Source organism: Bos indicus x Bos taurus, chromosome 24 (assembly GCF_003369695.1).
Source record: "Bos indicus x Bos taurus breed Angus x Brahman F1 hybrid chromosome 24, Bos_hybrid_MaternalHap_v2.0, whole genome shotgun sequence".
Classification (NCBI taxonomy): Eukaryota; Metazoa; Chordata; class Mammalia; order Artiodactyla; family Bovidae; genus Bos; species Bos indicus x Bos taurus.
Window position 1 is genome coordinate 41836459 of NC_040099.1, and position 24413 is coordinate 41860871.

Consider the following 24413-nt stretch of genomic DNA (forward strand, 5'->3'; position numbering starts at 1 on the left):
TAGTCCATTGTCTACTCCCAGAAGTATCAGCAGTAACATAACTGATAAATTATTTCTTAAATTATGGGATTAAAATCGTATTTTCTATAACATGCACTGTTTTACAAAAATGATAATTAAACAAAGCCCTACCCAACGTGAAGGATCACTGATCAAATTAATAAAGAGCGCTGACAGTTTAGTCCGTCGAATCTCCTGACACGTGGCACATGAAACGGCCATGAAGCACTCCGCGCAGGCCTTGCGGACGCCCCACACGTTGTCCGAGCAGAGCTGGAAAAACCTGGGCAGCTGGGCGAGAGGGGCCCCGATCGTTAGGCAGACACACGCGGGTTTCAGTTGTTACTTTTACTTCATTTCTCACTTTCCCAGCATTTAAAACATTAGCTTTACAAAATTTAGAAGACTCATTTAATATTAGCTATTAGTAGCTTTAAATAAATCACACCCAATTCATTCCACTACTGACTGTGGAAAAGCAAAGACACTCCTGACAAATACAGCTCGAGTTTGTACTTAATGACTCTGCATAATAGGTGGTTTCCAAAACTCTTCGAGCACATTAACTTGTACTTTAAGCCCTTACATCCCATGAACTAACCATTTAAAAATCACCTGCTGTAAATCTAATTGGTCACTAAAATACTCTAGGATTGCAATAAAATGAAAGATTCATTTGAATAAGTAAGAACTGATTTTATAATAATGGAATTAAAAAGGGATTGATGGTTCTTAACATCTGCACTTTTAACAAACTGTCCTTAAACACAACACAATACAAACACCCAGGTTACAGAAACTTAAACTCTCAAAGTCATACTATCTTTCTGGAACTATGTTAATACAATTTGGGGGCCACTGTATGTATTTCAAACTTCAGGTGCTGCTCTGTGAAGCACTGCTTTCTCCTTGGTTTCTGTCTGCAGGCCTTACCAACATCTCCTCAGTAGCTTGCTGGCCGACGACGCTGCAAATATCTCCAAAATTGGCGGCACACACCTGACAATGAAAGCATCATTGACATTTCAAAATATTACAGTGTTCTTTAAAAACAATCTTTTCAATTCCACAGATCATACAGTAGCCACGAGAAGAACCCCATATCCTACCACCGCCAGCACAGTACCTTTCGAACATGAAACATCCTGCAGTCACAGCACATCTCACAAAACCGAGGGAGGATCAAACGCTCCGTGATGTCCTTGCCAACCATGGGGGCCATTTTGCACATTATCTAAAATAAATGAGAGTGCAGACATACTGAATGCACCTTCACACCAAGACTTCTGCCAATTTATTAAAAGTATGTAACTTAAGGAAGTATAAAAAATGACATGATGTCCTTATACATCACAGAAAAATTCATCCTATTTGTCCAAGCTGAAGACAGAAAAACAGGTATTAACTACTACCAACAGAATCAGCCCAATGATTATTAAGGTACAATAAACCCAGAGAAAATCCTAAAAATTGCATTTTTACCTATAGTTTCAACCTTATTAATCATTTTGCCCAATAAAAGTAAAAAAAGAAAAGAACTACATTTCCCTGATAAGAGAATAAATGGTGATTGCTCAAAGGAAAGACTATCCATCCACAAGAAGGGTCTGGACGCAGGGCACCGTCACTGCTAAGGAAAGCCTGCACACAGCCAGCCCTCATTGTGCAAAGCACCCACTGTCTCTGAAACTCGCAAACGGGAAGACCACACACTTACTCTGCAACACCAGGGCTCCAGGAAGGCATGGACAGAGGTCTGAGATGCACAGGAATTGGATAACACCATTCCAGGCAAAGTGAGGACTGTTTGAAAACCAGCTCAATGCATTTGAATACCTTCCCCCCAGAGTTAAAATATAAGGAAACCTGACGGTCTGTCGTCATTATATATTACGTCCACCCCCGGCCCAGGCAAATACTAGGAGGACAGGCAACTGACTGGATAGAAAGGGGACTCTACCCATATGTGCATGACTGTCTACAGACCACACAGCGAGGAACCTACCAAGAAGCCACTGCAACAAACAAGTGAGCTTAAGGAGGTTTGCAGGACATAGGACAGAATGAAAAAAAAAAATGTATTTCTATAAATTATCAATGAACAACCGGAAATGTATAACATTCACAATAATGAAAAACAAACAAACATGAAATTTAACACAGTACATACATGATCTATTGAAAACTACCAAACAATGAGGAGATGAGGGAAAGACCTAAACAAATGGCGAGATCTCTGTGCCCACAGTCAGTCAGGCTGGCCCATCCCTATCAGACCCACGACCCTCAGAGTGGGGTGGGGGGGGGGCGCACACTGACACCCCCCATCCCCTAAAGCAGCATGGTTTCTTGACTCCAGACTGTTTCCAGGCATCTCCAAGCCCGAGCTAATGATGCAAAGATACACAGCATCACCAATCTGGCATAATTAAATTCTTAGGATGAATTATTCCCAAAACAAAACAACCGGGAAGATAGGGAATGCAAAACATAACGGAATAAACGCAAACCACTTGTGAGAGGAGCACACGCTTCTCACTAGCACTGGGTGTAGCCCTGTTATAATTACAATGTTTTACTATTCCACAATCACATCAAAAATTACAACACAGCAAGTTAAACTCTGCTCAATATAAACCAACAGTTACACCAAAATCGATTTCTTTTTTCTTGAGAAGTTTGTGAAATTAAAAAAAAAAAATCTATGATTTGGAACTTGACAGAGGTGATACAACACAATGAATGTACTAAATGCTTCTCAATTGTGAACTTTAACATGATTGATTTTATGTTATGTGAATTTCACTCCAATAAAAATGCAATTACTGGAAACTATCTAAATTCATTATTAACTGGTACCTAAGTATCTAAAAATAAAATAATGGAACTTCCAATGAAAGGCACTAGAGAGAAAATATAATTCGTCCTACAAAAGACCCAGAAGCACTATTAAATTATTTCTAGTGTAATTTTATTTCATATCAACACAAACGCCATTGTATTAGGTTTAAACAGCAAATTCTCACTACCTAAATAATTTAAATTAGTTTTCAGATGGATTGATCACTTTTCTATTTTAAGAATTCTTACTTTCTAAACTGAGGAACCACAGATGTGAATGATAAACTGAGGAAACACAGATGTGAATGACAACATACTACCCATGTAACTCAAGCCCAACTTGAGATGGCTCTCAAGTAATCAAACTATTTGCTAACCATGTCCAAAAACCAGAAAACTCACCATATTTGACTTTATTATGTGCATGACGACTTAATCTGTGTGTTTTTCTAGTAATTGTAACATATCATATATTCCTCCCTGCAAAGAGCATGCCATCAAGGACAGGAGCAACAGGCAGCATCACTCTCTTTTCTTACTGCGCACTCACAGTGCCTAGAAAAGTGCTCAACAGCAACTCAAGGAGCTCAAATGCGTCTTCATTCAATACAGCGTTTTTAAAAGGATCCTGGCTATCTTTGCCATCTTACTTTTTCCTTTTGATGAGATGAATTCACAGCTGATTCACTATTTTCTTGCCGTGCATCCTGGCCTCTCTGAGCCTAGCAAGGATCATCATCCCAGGAGCTCCACGCGGCACAAGCCCTCCAGGAAAGACACCTCTGCCCTCCGAAGCCTCTGTCCACTCCGAGCCCAGCATTTATGTTTCAAATTCCATGACCCGTGGCTACTCTGATACCCAACACGTACCCACCCTACCACAAGTAATATGGCATCGTGTCTAACGTCACCTCCTATGGTCACACACTAGTTCACCTCCCTGAACTGAAAAACTGAGCTCTACTTACGGCCACAGCCTCCGTCTTCACGTCATCGTTGCTGTCGGGGGCTGTCAGCTCCACGAGGACAGGGCACACCTTGGTCTCCACATCGACGCGCTCGATCAGCTCCTGCTCCAGCAGGGCTAGCAAAGCTGCCTGGCTCGTTTTTCTTACCTGGGAAAAAACAAACACATCAATGAGGCACACACACAGTATGATGAAACCCTAAGGCATGAAGTTCACAACTGTGGAGACTCCTCATCCAACCAAAGGTTCACAACTGGCACAACTTTGCAGACAAAAACTGGTGGCTGCTCTGCAAAGACAGAACTTGGCAGACTGTGTCGTAACAGATCAAGGGGAACAGAAAAGCCACTCCTGGAAAAGAGGTCTCCCTGTGACAAACTTCTGGGGGCCGCCCGGAAGGGTGGCAGATGAGCAGCAGCCACTGGCGCTGTCTGTTGCGGCACTAAGGCAATCTCCTAGGCTCTCCCCATCTTCTCTGAGATGTCATTTTGTCATTCTGAGAAACCAAATGACCAGGTCTAAGTGGAAGGAACACTCTAAGCAGACCACCAGATGGCACACATTTCTGTGGGAACGTGGACAGGGCCCTCCTACCTGGTTATTCTGATCTGCGAGATAGCGAACCACAATGGGCAGCAAGTACTTTGAAAAGGCGTACGGGATTGCTGGCCGGTTTTCTTGGCAGAACAAGGCAATGTGAGGCACCTGCTCCATCAGCTCTGCCCTCACGGTCGGCTCTGCGGGAACAACAGGAAGGTTGAGTGGATGTGTCCTCCCCGCACAGGGTTCTTGCCAGGCGGGCAGTCAGGAGGGCCCCCAGAAGAGCCCCAGACTCTCCTCCCGGCATTGTGAGTGCTCAGGGAACGCGCTCCGCTCTGTGATGCTCTTCACAGACACGGCAAGGTCACCCCCTCCCAGATTCTGTCTTCAGAGCCTGCCTGGAGCCTACGGTCACTCCCTGTGAGGACTTCCACCTGAGTTCAGGTCAACTGTATACGGCATCACCCACAAACTCTGCTCTCTCAGAGCCCCCAGACAGGCTATAAGGACTGGCTCCTCACCTGAATGCAGCCAGCGAGTGCAGAGTTTGTAGTCAGACTTAACTATGATGATAGAGGGTCAGCAAATGCTAAAGGACCGACAGATTAAAAATAACAAGAAAAAAAGGAAAAAAAATAAAAATAACAAGAAAAAAAATCTGAAAAGACCCAAGTGCATATGGCAAATTTAAATGTGACAGCATTTCAAAAAGACCAACTGTCCCCTGAGTAACGGTAAGAAAGCAAGCTGGTTATATGAGGAAAAAAGGTAAGACTCCTACACTGCTCTCTCAATATAAATTCTAGGTGAATCAGAGATCCAAATTAAAAAAAAAAAAAAGATCAAAAGCACTAAAAGACAAGATTTTAAGGGATTTTCCTGGTGGTCCAGAGATTAGGAGTACTCACTTCCACTGCAGAGGGGCACAGGTTCAATCCCTGATTGGGGAAATAAGATCTTGTAAGCTGTAGAGCAAGGTCAAAAAAAAAAGTTGAATCTTGAGGTGGGAAGCCCTTCAAGGCAAATAAAACCCCCAAACGAAGACCAGCTAATTTCACTTTACAAAGACTTCATTAGGGACAAAAGATGTATCTAACAGGAGTTCTGTATTTTGAACCATGTATAAATGTATAAAACATTTTGCTGACAAAGGTCCATATAGTCAAAGCTCTGGTTTTTCCAGTCGTCATGTATGGATGTGAGAGCTGGACTATAAAGAAAGCTGAGCGCTGAAAAATTGATGCTTTTGAACTGTGGTGTTGGAGAAGACTCTTGAGAGTCCCTTGGACTGCAAGGAGATCCAACCAGTCCATCCTAAAGGAAATCAGTCCTGAATATTCATTGGAAGGACTGAAGCTGAAACTCCAATACTCTGGACATCTGATGCAAAGAACTGACTAATTTGAAAAGACCCTGATGCTGGGAAAGATTGAGAGCAGGAGAAGGGGACGACAGAGGATGAGATGGTTGGATGGCATCACTGACTCAACAGACATGAGTTTGAGCAAGCTCTGGGAGATGGTAAAGGACAGGGAAGCCTGGTGTGCTGCAGTCCATGGGGTCACAAAGAGCCAGACACGACTGAGCAACTGAACATCAACAATAAAACATCTACTTAGACAAAAGAAAACTTAAAAAAAATAGGAGTCTGAGGTAGAGGAAACGTAACATTAAGAATATTAAGACCAAAACTTCCTGACATCTGACAGAGAGACTAGAACCCTCAAACTCAAGGAGGCTGAGATAGCGTGGCTCTGACAACCCTCTGACCCTGACACTGCTCCCAGACGACTGCTAACAGTCAGAGGAGCTGCCCAGTAGGCCTTCCTGCCAACCCAGCTTCTCCTCAAGTCAACGCTCTCGGCATTACTGTTTCAAATCACAAGCAGTGTGAACTCTCAGGCCCAAAACAGTATAAATGTTTACAATCTAGCCCTCAGCCCCCTCGCTTAAGCCTAGTTTTTCTAAACTGCAGGATGAGTAAACCCACTGTTGACCAAATGGGCCAGTGTCCTAAGTTCCCCAGACCCCTACACCTCTCCTTTCCTCTCCCCTCTGTACCATCAGACCCAGCTCAGATGCCACCAGCTGTTGGAAGCCAGCCCCAATCCTCCCTGTTACGGCTTACTCTTAGTACGTCAGCTGCACTCACTCAACTGTTAATTTAATGAAAGGAATTCTTATTCATCTTGGTAATGGCTCTAACATTCAATCTAGAACCTGGCATAGAGTATATACTGTTTACACGTATCCAAAGTATAAATGTCAGCAGAGATATTCAGCAGGAACTCAACAACTTGAGATACATTTTAGAACACATACAGGAGAAGGGAATGGCTAGCCACTCCAGTATTCTTGCCTGTGAAATTCCATGAACAGAGGAGCCTGGCGGGCTCTAGTCCATGGGGTTGCAAAGGGTCGGATACGACTGAGCAACTAACACTTTCACTTTCACATATTAAAAAATAGCAGTGCAGTTGGTAAACAAGCAGAAGAAATACAAATTCTGCCTTAAGAAATATTTAGGTCTCTACTAAGAAAGGAATAAATACAATGGAATGCAACAGTACCAAAATTTTAAGTTAAATTGTTTATCTCTGCCAAATCAAAAATAAACTTAAGTAAAAATAATGATGAAGCTAAGCTAAGTTGCTTCAGTCGTGTCCGACTCTGTGTGACCCCATAGACGTCTGGCAGCCCACCAGGCTCCACTGTCCCTAGGATTGTCCAGGCAAGAATACTGGAGTGGGTTGCCATTTCCTTCTCCAATGCATGAAAGAGAAAAGTGAAAGTGAAGTCGCTCAGTCGTGTCCGACTCTTAGCGACCCCATGGACTGCAGCCTACCAGGCTCCTCTGTGCATGGATTTTCCAGGCAAGAGTACTGGAGTGGGTGCCAGCGATGACACTCGCCTAAAACCACTTTGGAACAGGCATATACATGAGCAATTACACAGAACATCATAGGAGATAGTAATAGAATATTAGCGAGCTTACTAACTTTTTTTTCTACAGGAAAATGAAACTATCTAAGTAAGGCTAATGTGAACAGTAAACATATTCCCATAAAAAGAGACGCTCACCAAAAAATGAGCTCATCTAAAAATTAAAGGATGAGAACGCTAACATGCCAGAAAGTTTGACAGAAATGGAAAAATAACCCACTTCAATAAAGAGATCATGGATTTAAGAAAAAATTTTATTTCTGAATTGTTTCTAAAATCAAATATAGGAATATGCTCAAAGCAATATTAGGTTAAAATGGTATATTTTATGTATGTTTTGCCTCAGTGAAAAGTATTTTTTAAAAACGTAATAAACTGTATTCTAAGTCTCAAAACAAGTTTACCTTTTAAGCAGACTCTCCTCCTATCTGCACTTCAGAGACAAACAGCTTTAGTTTTACAATGAATAACATTTTTTAAGTAAGAATGCATTTTTTGACAAAAAAGTTTTACACCCCACTCCATCCCTTTTTACTTATTAAAAAAAGTTTACAATTTTTATTACAGTAATGAGTTATTCTGAATGTACATGATGCAAAACAATGTTCTTAGATTCTTCTGAAAAATTTCCAAAGTCAAACTAAATGTGCCTGGTATATAAAATGTCTGGATCTTAGTAACAGGTTTTTTATTTTCTTGTTACTCCTGGGTTAGATAATTTACTTAGGAAATATTTCCAAGAAACCTCATGTTACACTTAAGTTTTTCATTAGTTTTTAGAAACTTAAATTTGATAAAAGAAACCTTCCCCTGCGTAAACACACACCTGAGTCATCAGCTAATCTGCTGATTCTCTCCAGAACGGCAATGCACTCTCTTTCATCATCGCACACTTCCCTCAGCGTGTCCAGCAGACTCCGGGCCACCATCTGTCTGCACAGAAGAAGATTATACCATGGTCAGTGGCATCCAACAGTTAATATTCAAAATTTGAAAGCCAGAATCCATACAGATTTCAAAAGTTTTTCTTAACACATCTTATAAGTGACAATTTTCTAAGTGACAAATGCTGGTATGGATTTTATTTTAATTAAGATGAGACTGAACATTTATCAGAATGTTTCACCTTTATCAGACAAATTCCTAAGGTCACTGAAAATTTGTTTCAAGTAATTGTTAATACCTTCAATTATCATAGATAGGGGAAAAGTATCATTTTTTATATAAAATGTTATCTTTACATATTTGATTAAATAAGTTTCATACATATACACTCAGAAGATGCTAGAAAGACTTTCCAATTTCCCAGAGAAACTGGGAATTTCCCAGGTGGTCTGGGGGCTGCAGGTGGAGAAACAGTGCAACTGGGGAGAGAGAGCGCACGTCCCTGCCATGCCCCATGCCCCCGCCAGCTAGCACCTGGTCCACGGCAGGGACACACCGCCCCCTGCTGGAGGAATAACAGATTCCTCAGTAGCCACTTCACATGAACGGCAAAATGATGCTTAACAGCAAAAAAGTAGTGGGGTTTTTTGGTTGCTTTTTGCCAAAAAGCCAAGAAAGAGCGCGTTTTCTTACAGGACAGAGGAGTAACGAGTGTAAGGGCGGCCACAGCTGTGACCAGCAGTGAAGCTGGGTGACTCTCACTGCCCGTGGCAGTGACACCTGCTCTAAACTGGGTACTTCTGTGAACTGAAATTCGTGCAATAAAAGCCACCCTCCCGCCTCCCCCAGTGGAGAGCATGTGCACGTACCTGTTAAATACGTTCTCACTCGCAGCATACTTGTCCAGTCTCCCCAGCGGCGTCAGCATGTCATCTTGTGAGACAAAGTCCAGGGCTGAAGGTACAACAATCACATCAGACTCTGAGCTGCAGTCATCCACACCAACTATCAGAGACATGAGAACACTCCTCATACAACTGCGCACGGAGAGGCGCCCGGGCCTCCCAGGCAGCACAGGTCAGCCCGCCCCTCACTGCATCTGGAGGACAAACAGCCACAGGAGAAGCTGGGTCGGAGGCCACGGATGACGAGGGGCTTCCTCTCCTCCTTTGATGGGTGCGTTCTAACCGCCCCAAGAAGCACAGGGGTCAGAGGCTGCAGATGCTCAGTCGTGTGACCAACGAACAAGAGTGACCAGAAAGGAGTGATCCCACAGACCTGAGAACCCACACGTTCAACCAGATCACTGACAACGTGTAAATAAATGAAGTGTCAGACACCGACAGAGTTAATTCTGCCAGGCAGTCAGAGAACTCACACTACATAGAGAAGAACCAAGACTAGAACTACAGCATCCTTCTCATCAGGAAGAACACAAGCCGGAGACAGCAGAGCAGGTCTGAAGGGATTGAAAGCGGAAAAGCCAACCTACACCTCTAGACCTATTAAACAGAAATCATTCAGACATCTTTGAAATTCATGTCTCTTGAACATAAAGAGCCTCTTGATGAAAGTCAAAGAAGTGAAAAGGTTGGCTTAAAGCTCAAAATTCAGAAAACTAAGATCATGGCATCCGGTCCCATCACTTCATGGCAAATAGATGGGGAAACTGTGGAAACAGTGGCTGACTTTATTTTTCTGGGCTCCAAAATCACTGCAGATGGTGATTTTATGCTTACTCCTTGGAAGGAAAGTTATGACCAACCTACACAGCATATTAAAAAGCAGAGACATTACTTTGCCAACAAAGGTCCATCTAGTCAAGGCTATGGTTTTTCCAGTGGTCATGTATGGATGTGAGAGTTGGACTGAGAAGAAAGCTGAGTGCCGAAGAATTGATGCTTTTGAACTGTGGTGTTGGAGAAGACTCTTGAGAATCCCTTGGACTGCAAAGAGATCCAACCAGTCCATCCTAAAGGAGATCAGTCCTGGGTGTTCATTGGTAGGTCTGATGTTGAAGCTGAGACTCCAGTACTTTGGCCACCTGATGCAAAGAGCTGACTCATTTGAAAAGACCCTGATGCTGGGAAAGATTGAGGGCAGGAGGAGACGGGGACGACAGAGGATGAGATGGTTGGATGGCATTGCCGACTAAATGGACATGGGTTTGGGTGAACTCCAGGAGTTGGTGATGGACAGGGAGGCCTGGCGTGCTGTGGTTAATGGGTCGCAAAGAGTTGGACACGACTGAGTGACTGAACTGAACTGAACATAAAGGTGAAATAAAGACTTTTTCTGACATACAAAAGCTGACAGGCATCAGTATCAGCAAACTTACAAGAAATACTGGAAGTCCTTGAAGCAAAAAGAAAATTACACCAGATGGAAATCTGAACCACAAATGAATGAAGACTATCAGAAACGGTGAATATGTGGGCAAACACAAACGCCTCTTCTTCTTGGAAAAAAAAAACACACTCTTTAAAGATAATTGCTTAGGGAAAAACTATGCACTGTAAAATAAAGAGAAAAAATTTACTGTGAAGTTTATAATATGTGTAGAAGTAAAATATATGACTATATGTACTCAGTTGCTAAGTTGTGTCTGACTCTTTTGTGACCACATGGACTGTAGCCCACCAGGCTCCTCTGTCCACAGAATTTTCCAGGCAAGAATATTGGAGTGGGTTGCCATTTCCTCCTCCAGGGGATCGTCCTGACCCAGGGGCTGGACGCAGGTCTCCTGCATCTGCAGCACTGGCAGGCAGATTCTTTGCCACTGAGCCACCTGGGAAGCCCAAAACATGATTACAACAGCACAAAGGCAGAAAGAGAGTGAGGCATACTGTATACACACACATGAAGCCCGACGGGGATGAGTCAGAGATCACAAAGGCAGAAAGAGAGTGAGGCATACTGTATACACACACATGAAGCCCGACGGGGATGAGTCAGAGATCACAAAGGCAGAAAGAGAGTGAGGCATACTGTATACACACACATGAAGCCCGACGGGGATGAGTCAGAGGATCACAGTAATTATAAACTTTGCAGCAGCTATTAAACACCAAAAAACCCCACCTGAAACATACAGCAAGTAAGCCAATAAATGTCATTAAATGGAATCACAGAAAATACTCAGACGAAAAAGAGGATTAAAGGAAGAAAAAACACATGGGACAAACAGGAAACAGCAATATGAGAGGAAAATCAAACCATATCAGTAATCACAGTAAGTGCAAACACTCTAAACACCCCCAATTAAAAGGCAGACACTCAAACTGGACTGAAAATAACACAGAATCTTCTTACACACAGAAAGACTTTACCAGGTTATTCTGATCTACGAGTTACAGCAAAGTACCTCATGCGTTATGAATCAGTTGTAAAACCACCCAGACACTATCATTTGGCCTGTTTCCTCCTCTAGGATTGTTGGCTGGCATGACTTGGAAGGTGCCTTTATGCAGGCTCTAGAATTCTATGACTATGACCAAACTGTTTCATCAGTTGCACACCTGTCAATCTTAAAGATAAACATGAACATTGCAGGTTCTGGTCCCTAAAAAGGCAGGGGCTGTTGGGAAAAGTGCCAGAACTGTGATAGTCATGCATGGCTGTGTTTAGGACAAGCCTGGAGAGCTCACCCTAAAAGGCAGACCCCCCACATCTCATACTCAGACCCTGATTGTGCAGGTGTGGAGTGAGACTCAGAAGCGATCGTTTTTAATAAATACCCCCAACAGGCTTAAACACAGATTGTTGAACAACTATATTTGAGAAACACCAAGAGGGTAACAAACCATATTCTTCCTCCACTTGTATTTCTGCCTATCTTCACATCATGGTTGAGGATCGTCTCTACATGGAAGGGAGTGCTGTGCCCCAGCAGGGCGCTGGGGCAGACGTACGCTCCCCAGCGCTGCAGCCTCCTGCCAGCGCTGGTGGACGCCCCCTGCCTGAACATCCTCTCCAGGGTCAGGACTTCCTCATCAACTCCTGACTGGACTAAGTGGCTCTGGGTCTCCTCTTTATGGAGGCAGCAATGATCTAATTACTGTGGCTACAGACTGCATACTTCAGTCTTTACCTAGCCATCCTGCAAACGCCTGCGCGGGTGACAAGTAGGAGAAGCACACAGATAATCAATAAAGCTTTCACCACTAAAGAGAAATCCTACAGCATAAACGACGGTACAGTCAATAGCATCCTAGATAAAAAAGACAGAACACAGAGCGTGAACGCACCTATACTGCTACAGGACTGTGAATAGCTTATGCAAAGCAGTACGTTAATTTTAAATAGATTATGGTAGATTAAAGATGCCAATTACAATCCTTAGGAGCCCTGGCTCAGACAGTAAAGAGTCTGCCTCCAATGCAGGAAACCTGGGTTCAATCCCTGGGTCAGGAAGATCCCCTGGAGAAGGGAATGGCTACCCACTCCAGTATTCTTGCCTGGAGAATTCCAGGGACACAGGAGCTTAGTGGGCTATAGTCCACGGGGTTGCAAAGAGTCAGACACAACTGTGCGACTAATATTTCCAATTCCAATGTGAAACATGCAAGAAAGGATGGCTAGAAAGCCAACTGGGAATTAAAACAGAATACTAAAAAATACTGAGTTAATATCCCCAAAGAAACTCACAAAAGGAGCAAAAGAGAAAAAAAGACATGAAGAGAAATACACAATCAGATCAATAATTACATTACTTATAAATAGACTAAACATAAGTCAAAAGGTAGAGAATCACAAACTACTAACAAGGTAAAAACTACAGATGTTACTCAACTACAGTCTGTCTATCGGAAATGTATTTTTAAAGTCCAAATTTCAACCCATGGGTTGAAAAGAAAAGGATTAAGAAAAAAAGACATAAAACATGACACAGCACAAGAAAGCCAGAGTGGCCGTTTTAATCATCAGACAAAACAGACAAGGAGCATCTCAGGAGAGGAGAAGGATCTTTCATTGCCTGACCTGTGCTCCAAGGCTGCCCCTCCTTTCTGGATCACTTACTTGATTCTGGATTCTTGGACATTACACAGTAATAGCCCCTTACAGTGCTCACTGCTTTAAACATCCAACTTCCTCCACTGATGAAGTGAAAAAATCATGTTGGCTTTTAATGTCATTTGAAATTTCAAAATGACTGAAAAGCAATGAAAACAATGATCATTCTGAAATGGTTTTTCAAACTGTATCTATACTCCCCAAATCCCAAGGCTCCTCTTCCCCTGTAAACCCGTCCTGGGCAGCTGAAAGGGGACCAGCGTGGAAAGGAAAAATGATGACCTGAATGGTCAACATGAGGCAGAATTCCTACACTTGTGCGGGAAACCTTCATTTCTCAAAATTTAATATTTAATTATAAAATAAAGCTTCCATGAAGAAGCTAAATGATACAAGTGTCAACAAAAACTTGCGTTTCTTAGTGAATTCTAACAGAATTCCTTACGGGAAAAGAAACCTCGGATATGAACTGAAGCCCTATCCTTAAGCGTTAGTGCATCTTGCCTCAAGTCAGAGTCAACAGATCCTTCTAGTTCAAATCAGACCAGAATCAAATGTGTTACAGTGTAAACAAAGAGAACATCCAGGAATGGGGGGGCAAGAGAAAGAAGCGCTAAGACAAGGGCCTTCATCTTGTTACTTATAAAAGTGAATCGCTCCCCGTGTGTGAATCTAAGGGGCCACACAGCAGAGGTGGCCGTCGACACCCCTGCAGGTCAGGAAGGCTCCGTCTGCTCCGGCCCCACTCGGGCACCAGCAGAAACCCAAACCACAGGAACCAACACCCAACTTCCAGCCGTTTTTAAATTCAAGGAAAATGACGTCTTAAAACTTAAAAATTTTAAAGCTTGACCCATTTGAAATGTTAAAGATGATTAGTCCCTACATGGTTACAGCGAGAGTGATGTGACAAGGACAGAGGCTCTTAAAAGTTAAGACAAATCTGAGTCCAAATCTCAGGTCCTGCTCCTCGTGAACTCTGCCTGTGAACTTGTGCAGGTCATTCACAACTTGGCTGCATTTCCTCACACAAACACGTGTTTGTTGTCAAGACTTTCAGACACACAAAGATAACATCTATCATGCACCTAACACAGTGTCAAGCTGCTGCTGCTGCTAAGTTGCTTCAGTCGTGTCCGACTCTGTGCGACCCCATAGACAGAAGCCCACCAGGCTCCCCCATCCCTGGGATTCTCCAGGGAAGAACACTGGAGTGGGCTGCCATTTCCTTCTCCAATGCAGGAAAGTGAAGAGAGTCGTTCAGTCGTGTCCGACTCTCAGTGACCCCATGGACTACAGCCTACCAGGCTCCTCCGTCCATGGGATTTTCCAGGCAAGAGTACTAGAGTAGGGTGCCATTGCCTTCTCCGAGTGTCAAGCTAGGACATCAATATTCCCTCAAAGCTACAATTCACATGTTTCTGAGACAACCTCAGCATGGTTTCCCTGAGTTTTAAATGTCTTCACTCATCTCATTCAACCAGTAAGCAGGACGCTGTCTCCTGTTTACTTTGAGTGTCAGGCACTCAACAGAGAACACAGATACAAAACCTAAACAGAGTGTGTACACACAGAAGTGTCTATGAGCACAGGTGTGCACAGACACGGACAAAAACATGCTACAAAGAACACACACACAACGTCCTCCTCACTTTACACTGCTAGGTGTGCCCGGAGAACAAGTCCTGGGAGGACACGGGGCTGCCCCACAGGACAGAGGGTGGAAGAGTGGCCTAAGCCAAGAAGCCTGGGGACAGGGTGTCAAGGAAAACCAAGTCACATCAAGACAGATGAGAAGACCTTCAGGGCACAGGGTTCACACAGAAGTGAGGCGGGAGGAAGTGGAGGGGCCTGGATCAACCAGGCCTTCTACATTTCAAAGACTTTGCAAAATCTTCCTACCTGGCTGGAAAACCTGCCTATGAGATTTTCTAAGCAACAACATAGTTAAATTCAACCATTACCTCCTGTGAGCAGTGGGCATATTCAACTATATGAATAAGTGATTTAAATGTGATTTTAAATGATCAATTGTTAATTAAAACCATCTTTTTCATTTGGAAAGAAGCAAAGCTCAGGGTATTCTGAGAGCACCAGAGCCTGAAGACAAAGAAAATCCCTGCTGAAAGGCTGGCATTAGATGATTGGTTGGGGGCACTGTAGGCTGTTCACTGGAGTGGGCATCTTTGCCTAGCTGGGAGTCAGGAAGTTTTGTTGGTGATCATCAGGGGCTTTTGGCAACAGTTACAAAGAGGCTCAGCCAGCTTGAAGGTGACCTTGCTTCTGGGCTCTGATTCTGTGGCCTTGGGGCGAGGCCTCCCACCTGCGGCCTGGGGGCAGGACTCAACATCCCTCATCCCGACAGCCTCCTCTTTAGTTCTTAGATTCTCTGGGAGTACGTACTCCACCTTGAGTATTTCCCACCTTCCTAGACCATCCTTGCTTCTTTCACAACCTTTTGTGTAAGTGGTTTCTCTCCCCCTACTCTGTCCTCATACGGATGCTGTTCACACACACGCCTCTCCTCCCCTGGATAACCCGCAGCTTCAACCACACTCGCAATGCAGAGGACCCCAACGTTCTCCTGTTCTGATCCCCGTGTCCAGGGCTGTAGGTCCTTCAGGGTCTCCGCCTCCATGTCATGTGTTTTCTGAAAACCCAACTGTCCAAATTAGTCTTATACAAAACCAGCTTCTCCTGCAGACTCGCTAATGAACTTCCCCAGGAACCTGAGTTCTCAGGCATGAGGCCTGCAGGTGCTTTTCAAAGCCCCTTTCCTGCCCCCATTATCTAATCGGTCGCTAAGAACTGTGAATTCGACTTCTAAAAAGTCTTCTGTATTCCCATACCTCTCAGTTTCCAATACCCTAACCCAGAGGCTCTGATACCGTCTGCCTCGAACAGACTGAGGTATCTGAACCCCGTAAGGTGAAAGAGGGCTTCCCAGGTGGCACTAGTGGTAAAGAACCTGCCTGCCAATGCAGCAGACTTAAAAGACATGGGTTCGATCCCTGGGTCGGGAAGATTCTCTGGAGAAGGAAATGGCAACCCACTCCAGTATTCTTGCCTGGAGAATCCCACGGACAGAGAAGCCTGGCAGGCTACAGTCCACGTGGTCACAAAGAGTCGGACACTACTGAAGCGACTGAGCACACATACACGCGAGGTACATGAAGTTTTCCCGAGGAGCAAGGCAAGCAGGTAACTTTAAGGGCTATTCTAGACCTATTTCCAGGAATGCTCCATCACAGATATGCACCGAGGGTGTGGACCCACGGTGTTCCCATCCACAATCTCCCACCTCCCTGAGCTCAAGACTGCATGGCCCCCAAGCAAAAACCCTCCACTGCAACCCTCTGACACATGGATGAAAGCATTAAGATACCACCTCTCTGAAGGCTGCAATATCTACTTTCACAAGTCAGGTATTTGTTCCACAATCCTTTACTTTAAAAATAACTGAATGATTGATAGCTCATTAAAAATAATTTTCAGATTTTTGACATGTAAGTTGGAAGAAATTCAAGAAAATTAGTGGCACTACTAGCGAAACTCTTTCCATCCATTTATCTACATCAACAAAATTTCTCTGTGCTTACAGCTCTGAAAATCAAAAGTAAAACTTATGCTAAATATAGTTTCATTCAAGCAATAAATTATATTCACCCATGAATACATAAGTTATTTTTTAAAAGTTCCACTTTATTGAGACGCTTATTCAATAAAATTTTGTTTACCAAGTGTTTATTATAATTTGTAATACATTCTGGTGGATCAACTATTAATAACAAAAACAAAGTTTTAAAGATTTTTATGCCCACAGGAAATTAAAAATTTAAATTTTTCCTTATATCTTTGGTGCCAAAAAAATGTGACAGGGTAATAAAACTTTCAAGCATAAAAATATATTAAGGTAAAATTTTGTTAAGGAAATAGATCAAAGAACAATGGAAAATCCGCAATTTGAAGAGTTTATTCTTGGATTTTGAAAATGGCTAATAGTGTATGTAAGTGCTATATTATTTAAATTCCATTTTTAACAGTGATATGACAGTTTCATTTTGAAAATACCTTTAAACTTAAAAAATGTGAGTTTTCTAAATTATTTTTAGAAGATATCCAGTAGTTAAGTGTGAAGACCACTGCCCTCCACCATCACAATGCTCAACTGTCTACTCGTCTCCTCATTCTAACCAGGCTACCCGGCCTCCCCTCCCCCACCCACCTGGATGCACCCCACCCCCCACAGCCCACGCTGGGGGCTCTTTCCTGCAGGTGCCACAAGCTCTACCCTCCTGAGCTGCTCCTCATCTGCCCTCTTTTTCCTCATCGCAGTTGAAACTCACCTACTCACAGATACCATCCAGGAAGTACTTCCTACTCCTTCTGATAAAGATCTCTTCCTCCCATGAACTGCCCCCAGTCTTGGGGGCGCCAGTGCTTTTCTCCGCCAGCAGTTGCAGTGTTTCATTTCCTCTTTTTTCCTTTTGCCCTCCAAACCAAACACAGATAAAGTCCCAGAAGACAAAGCCTGTTTGCTAATCTTTTTGTTAACAAACAAACTCAGATAATGGAGTCTCATGCTCCTGAAGAATGCCTGTTCACTCAACTGTTCATGAGGAGGTGGTCCGGACACCCGTGAGGGGACAAGGGTCCTTTAAGAGCACTTTACCCCGCCCCCCCACACACATTCCCAACATCATTAGCCTATCAGCACCTCTGAGAAGCTTGGCACCTGAGACAGCTGATACCTGTATACACCCTAACTTTCTCCAAGCTTCATCAAACACATCCTTCTATCCCCACACAGCCTCTAGGAAGAGCTGCTAAAACAGGAAAAAGCCAATGGTCTGTTCCCCTTCCATCTTCCCCTTGATAATGCTAAGGCCACAATAAACTTGCCCAATTTTGTTGTTTCCCAAGTCCTTTATATCAGAAAATGGATATACAAGACAAACCATATATATAACAAGACAAACCATACAGATTTAATCATTTTTATAAGAGCTACCTTAACATTTGGGGTTTTACACATTTTAACAAATAGACAGAGAGGAAGGGGAAAATCTTCTGAAAAGCAGGAAGCTAGCGAGGAAACGTAACTGATTCAGGTGAGAGTCATCAACACACACTAATGCCAAGAGGTGTGTACAGCTTGCCTGGGAATGGAAAATCCCTGGAGTCAAATCACTGCCCTTACCAGCAACACAAGGAAAAGGAAAGAATCTTAAAGTAGAGAAAGCTGGCAGGCATCACATTTTAACTGAGAGCAGAGAACTGACATCGGGTGCCTTCTGAGACAAGCACTGGGAAAACCAGGGAATTACTTAACATAGCATCCCTGGAAGGGGAGGGAGGGAGGAAGAAGCAAGCAAAACCTGAATTAAATCATGAGGAAACAGAAAACCAAGTTGACTCCTCAAAACTCTCTATAATGAATGATAAAGGCTGAGAATTTTTTCCAAATTAAAGAGACAAGACAACTAATCGCAGCACAGGGGCCTGGAAGGCAAGACAGTTGCTGTAACTAGTATTATTGGACGACTGGTGAGATCCGACAATGAACTACATATTACATAACTGATCAGTGTCAAAGTTACTCTTTCTGAACTTGCTGTCAGAGGAGCCTGGCCTTGCTCTCAGGAGATACAGCCTAATGATTAGGTCTAGACATGGGTGAACTCTGTGAGCTGGTGATGGACAGGGAGGCCTGTCGTGCTGCGATTCATGGGGTTGCAAAGAGTCAGACACGACTGAACAACTGAACTGAACTGAGACAACTTCATCTTAAAAGATGCAACAAAGAAGGTTAAGTATATATTAAAGTTGTGTATCTAATTACAACTGTAGAGAGAAAAAGAAGAGCAAATTGCTCTTTTAACAATGCTGAATGGAGGTGAAGAGTTAAGGAATTAACTCAGTTAATTCCTCACTTAAAGGTGAGGAATTATCTGTGACATCTGTGCAACTTTTGTGTAAATCTGAAAGTTCTCAAAGTAACAAGTAATTGATTTAAAAATAAACCATTTCATTATTTTAGTGCAAGTTAGCTTTAGGCCTTATTCAGCTTGACCAGAAAAACCACGATTTATCTCAGCAAGTGTATACTGAAGTCCTACGGTGTGGTGGGTGCTCTGCGATGGGTGAAGAATTAAAGGCTCCAGATGTAGCTCCTTGAGCACCTGCTATATCCAGTTTCAATTTCTGACACTATAATGCTTATCAGAAATCTTTTCTTCGAATATTAAAGTTCTTAGAAATGATCTTTACTCCTAAGAATAAATCTGTCCTAGAGCATATTTAATTTAACAATTGAATTTAAGCTGGAATAATGTGCTAAAATCAATCCTGAATATTGACTGGAAGGAATGATGCTGAAGCTCCAATACTTTGGCCACATGATGTGAAGAGCCGATTCTCTGGAAAAGACCCTGTGCTGGGAAAGACTGAAGGCAGGAGGAGAAGGGGACAACAGAGGATGAAATGGTTGGATGGTATCACCGACTCAATGGACATGAGTTTGAGCAAGCTCCAGGAGATGGTGATGGACAGGGAAGCCTGGGGTGCTGCAGTCCGTGGGGTGGCAAAGAGTCGGACATGACTCAACGACAACACTGAGCTAAAGTTCAATCTATGAATATTTCAAAAAAACATTTCCCTAAGGTATGCACATAAAAGAGGCAGGGGCGTGTCTACCTGCTCTCCAATTAGGTACCAAAACCTCGCTGTCTGTGCAGCATCTGCAGGTCAGAGACGTGGCACTCGGAGGGCTCGCAGGGGTGGACTCGCATACGTTATAGATGGGGGTTTGTTCCTCCAGGAGCAAACGTGTCACCTGCAGTCGTGCTAACCCAATTACTCGATTAGTGATACTTTTTTTCTGTATGTAATCCAAATGCAAAAGTCGAGCTAATCCAGGGCCAGACTGCCACCAACCCCCAGAAATGAAGCGCTGAATCTACCTGAGTCTTGAAGTTTATTTCCACCAAAAACTAACTTGATAGATGTAAATGTAAAAATAATTTATATCAAATCTGACTCTGAATACAACTTCCAAGCTGTGTACAAATTTCAATATAAATCCAGCCACAAGAGTTTGGACTGATCGCTTTGATAACCAGACACATCAGATCACACAGCACTCTTCCCACCTCTGCTCCAACGACTGGCTCCCTTACACACGAGTGGGTTAAAATACAAAGAAAAAGGGTATACTGTGCCTCCAATATGCCCATGACAGACAGGTGCTACTTGGACAAAAATGATTTTACCCACCAAATACTTGGAACGTGCTATGACCTTCACATCCTCCAGAACCTTCAGGAGGGCAGACGACCTAAATTAGTGATAAATGAAGGGCAGTCACAGCTGGCAGGCAGGAAAGGTACAGTAATAAGGAGTAACACAATAATAAAGACTGTCGGGGTTTAGGAAGATGGGGGGTGGTGAATGGAGAGTAGCATGGAAATATATACACGAACACATGTAAAACAGATAGCCAGTGGGAATTTGCTATATGACTCAGGGCACTCAAACTGGTGCTCTGTGACAACTTAGTGGGGTGGGATGGGGCAGGAGGTGGGAAGGAGGTTCAAGAGGGAGGGGACATGTATACCCATGCCTGATCCATGTTGATGTATAGCAGAAACCAAGACAATATTTTAATTATCCTTCCACTGAAAATAAAGAAAAGAAAAAAAGGCATTTGGTGATTGAAAGCAAGATACAACTGCCCTGTGACAAAGAAAAAAAAAAAAAAGACTGTCGGCCAGCTGTAGATGGGCCCTAACACTGTCAAGGCAGGTGACTGAGCAAATCACTTAACTGTTCAGATGAGCCTCATCAGGTGCCACTTCCATGGTTAATAATTTGTGGGGCTACACACCTCACAGGTGGAGTGTCAGCAAGGTTACACCACAATGCCCAACACACAATACGACAATACGTGGTGATTTTAAAAATGAACAAAATCCAGAAATTTCTCCCACCTCCCTTCTGCAGCAAGTTAAAGAGCTATGTCAGTGTTATGAGGCAGCTTGGATGGGAGGGGAGTTTGGGGGAGAATGGACATGTGTATGGCTGAGCCCCTTTGCTATGTACCAGAAACTATCACAACATTGCTCATCAGCTCTACGTTAAAAAAAAAAAATTAAACAGCTATGTTAGATGATATTTAGGAAAAGAACTTTTAAAACCTACAAGGTCTGAATTGTAGCTGAAGCTCCAATACTCTGGCCACCTGATGTGAAGAGCTGACTCACTGGAAAAGACCCTGATGCTGGGAAAGATTGCGGGTAGGAGGAGAAGGGGGCGACAGAAGATGAGATGGTTGGATGGCATCATGGACTCAATGGACATGAATCTGAGCAAACTCCGGGAGACAGTGAAGGACAGGGGAGCCTGGCGCGCAGCAGTCCATGGGGTCGCAAAGAGTGGGACGCGACTTATCGACTGAAAGACAACAAAGTCTGCCTCCACACCATCTCTATCTGCAAGAGCTTGGGTCTACACTTTTTCATGCTTGACATGAAAAGAATGAACACACAATCTGCCCTCTAGCTCCTGGTTTCTATAACCCTGGAACCACTGGCTCAGGAGACACACAGCACAACTCACGTCCATGTGATCCTCTGAATGATACTGCAAACCAATTTAAAACATGAAGTTTTACAATATTCTTGTTACCATTGAGGCTGACCCCAAACAGCGAAATGTGCTTATTAGCAAGATAAAAACAAGCAAACAAGCAAGTAGTCAGTATTTAGATGAAAGTGAATTTAGTAGTTATACAGATGAGCTTTATTACAGTAGAACATGCAAAGAAAATGTCTTAAGAATTTAACCACTTAAACTTTCATAAATTATCACACCTCACTGCACCCTTAGATGTCATTCTGTCCACAGATTAGAACATCAGACTTGTGAAAGATTTACAGTTATAATAAATGACACCTGGGATGACCTTAAAGCACTCTACTGCCTCCCCCACAAAAGTTCAGGTGTTAGAGGGTGGATAAGTGAAAGCTGAGTGGTGGGTTTATGATGGTTCATTTGCTTTTGTGTATTTTTTAAATATCCCGTTAAAAATATTAACATACTTACTTTAAAAAAATGCAATTCATCATATTAAAAGACTACAGAAAAAATCATAAATGCAGAACAAGCATCTGAAAAAATCCAACATTCAATTCTAATTTCCAAAAAAGTCTCAGGAGACTCAGGGGACTTTCTCAACCTGATAAAGGGCATTTGTGAAAAAATAATACATTGAACATCAAGATTCAAAACTTCCGCTCTTCAAAACACACTGTTAGGACAATGAAAGGAAAATCAAAGAATGGGAAATAGCATTTGCAAATCGCGTATCTGAGAAAGGATCTGTCTGGAATATACAAAGAACTCTCAAAACTTAGAAAACAAATAACCCAATAAATAAACGAGCAAAAGATCTGAACAGACACTTCACCAAAAAAGACAGATGCTGAAAGTGCCATGAAAAAAATGAGCACTATCAGACTTGACAGAGATGCAAATTCAAACTGCAAAGAAGTACCAGCGAGGGTGCGGGGCACCTGGGTTCTCCCACACACCGGGGCTGAGGGGAGTGGTGAGGAGACTGCACAGCCGCTCTAGAAAATGGGCTGGCAGCTTTTTATAAAGTTCAGCAGCCAAACCACCCCCAGGTACATACCCGAGAGAAGGAACGGGTATGTCCACAGAGAGACTTGCTCCTGAGTGCTCAGAGCAGCGTGGCGGAGCCAGCCCAAAGCCCAGCAACATTGTGAAGACAGAACACAGCTGAGGAAAGCAGGTGCCCGCTCCAGACGGTATGGACAGTGATACAGCGGGTGAAGGTCCCCGGCTGCAGCTGGAGTCGGCTCTGAGCTTTACGATGCCCGGTACTTCTTACCCTACATTCAACTCTAAGCACAGCATGATAAATGCTCAAAGACTACCCACACTGGTACCAATCAGGCAGGAAAACGAGTCTGCCCCTAGGTCTGGGGAGAAGGGGTCTAAAAAGACCAACTCAGGAGGGGAGGACTGTGGGGAGGTGGCCTGGGGGCCTGTGCTCAAGTCCCCTCTTACAGGCTCCAGGGAGCGCGGGCCTTTCCACCACCTTCCCCAAGGTGCAAGGATGTGTCACCTGCTCTTCTCTCAAAACATTAAAACAGCTGTATGTTCAGATGCAACTTCAAAGCCCAACAACCCCCCAATTCAAGGGTAGGAACTGCCCACCGTATCCTGTAGCTGACAGCAAACATTCTCCGTCATCAGGAGAGAGAAATCCGAAATTCCAAAATATAAGGCACATGTCGTGAAGTAACGACAGTTCAATAAACAAATACAACACCTTTGTTTGGATGAGAGGAAGAAACAAGGCACATGCAGAAGAACAAACAGAAATCCCCACGTTCAGCTGTCTGGGTCCCCTAATCCTGCAGCCACCAGCCCAAGAGGCCGACACGACACGCGTAGTTACAGAAGACAAAGATGACTCTCCCAAGAGGACTCTTTCTTTGAGAAATTCCACAAGCGGGATCATGATGCAAGGCATCATTAACTGATTCCATACGCGCATGGGTGCCACTAACCCCATGTTTAAGCCCCTTTTCTAGGACACCAACTGTATTATCTCCAAATAGAGACTTCTCCTGTCCAGTCTTGTTGGTAGCAGTCGAAACATGCTACAACTCTCATGACTCACTCTCCCAAATCCCCATTTAACAACTCTTCTAAACATTACGGTTTTCAAGGACGCCTTCCTTGGGGTTTGCGACCCACTGGCCGGCCACCTGGGAACACACACTCGGAACTTCCCCAGGCGGTGTGACTCCCAAGAAGCTCATCAATCCCAGTCTCCCTAAGTAGCCGTGGGCACAGAGGCTCCGAAAGGAGTGAGGCAGGGTAGTTACACCCCGTCAGCCCTGGTTCGATCACTAACTGCTTCAAACCGGAAAAACAGCATTGGGGAACAGGATTCCAAAACTTCAACAGGAAAAAGTCATGCTATGGCATATTCCAGAACACAGCTCCAAGGCCCATCCAAGGCGCGCTAGTCATAGCTGAGAGAAAGTAACACGAAGACTAGATTAGCTGTATTATGCATGAGCCTCATTCGAATCACCCCTCCCTACCAGGTTAAATTAAACCTTAGGCAGCATGCTACATGTACCTTCGAGGGTATTATTCTAAGTACAGGTTCAAACAAACTGCCTATAC

At 43.5% G+C, this 24413-nt stretch overlaps 1 protein-coding gene across 5 annotated transcripts in view; it reads right to left on the minus strand.

Moving 5' to 3' along the window:
• PPP4R1 (protein phosphatase 4 regulatory subunit 1) overlaps positions 1–24413 on the minus strand; it is a 48645-nt gene that overhangs the window by 20572 nt on the left and 3660 nt on the right. For 3 of the 5 annotated variants that reach the window (XM_027525665.1, XM_027525664.1, XM_027525663.1), the window contains exons 3-9: positions 9047–9182; positions 8119–8225; positions 4404–4546; positions 3810–3956; positions 1127–1234; positions 934–999; positions 133–291 (exon numbers count right to left, since the gene is read on the minus strand). In XM_027525665.1, coding sequence (XP_027381466.1) covers positions 133–291; positions 934–999; positions 1127–1234; positions 3810–3956; positions 4404–4546; positions 8119–8225; positions 9047–9182 — 866 coding nt within the window. The remainder of the gene's footprint in view (positions 1–132; positions 292–933; positions 1000–1126; positions 1235–3809; positions 3957–4403; positions 4547–8118; positions 8226–9046; positions 9183–24413) is intronic. The other 2 variants (XM_027525668.1, XM_027525667.1) reach the window with 1 other exon arrangement.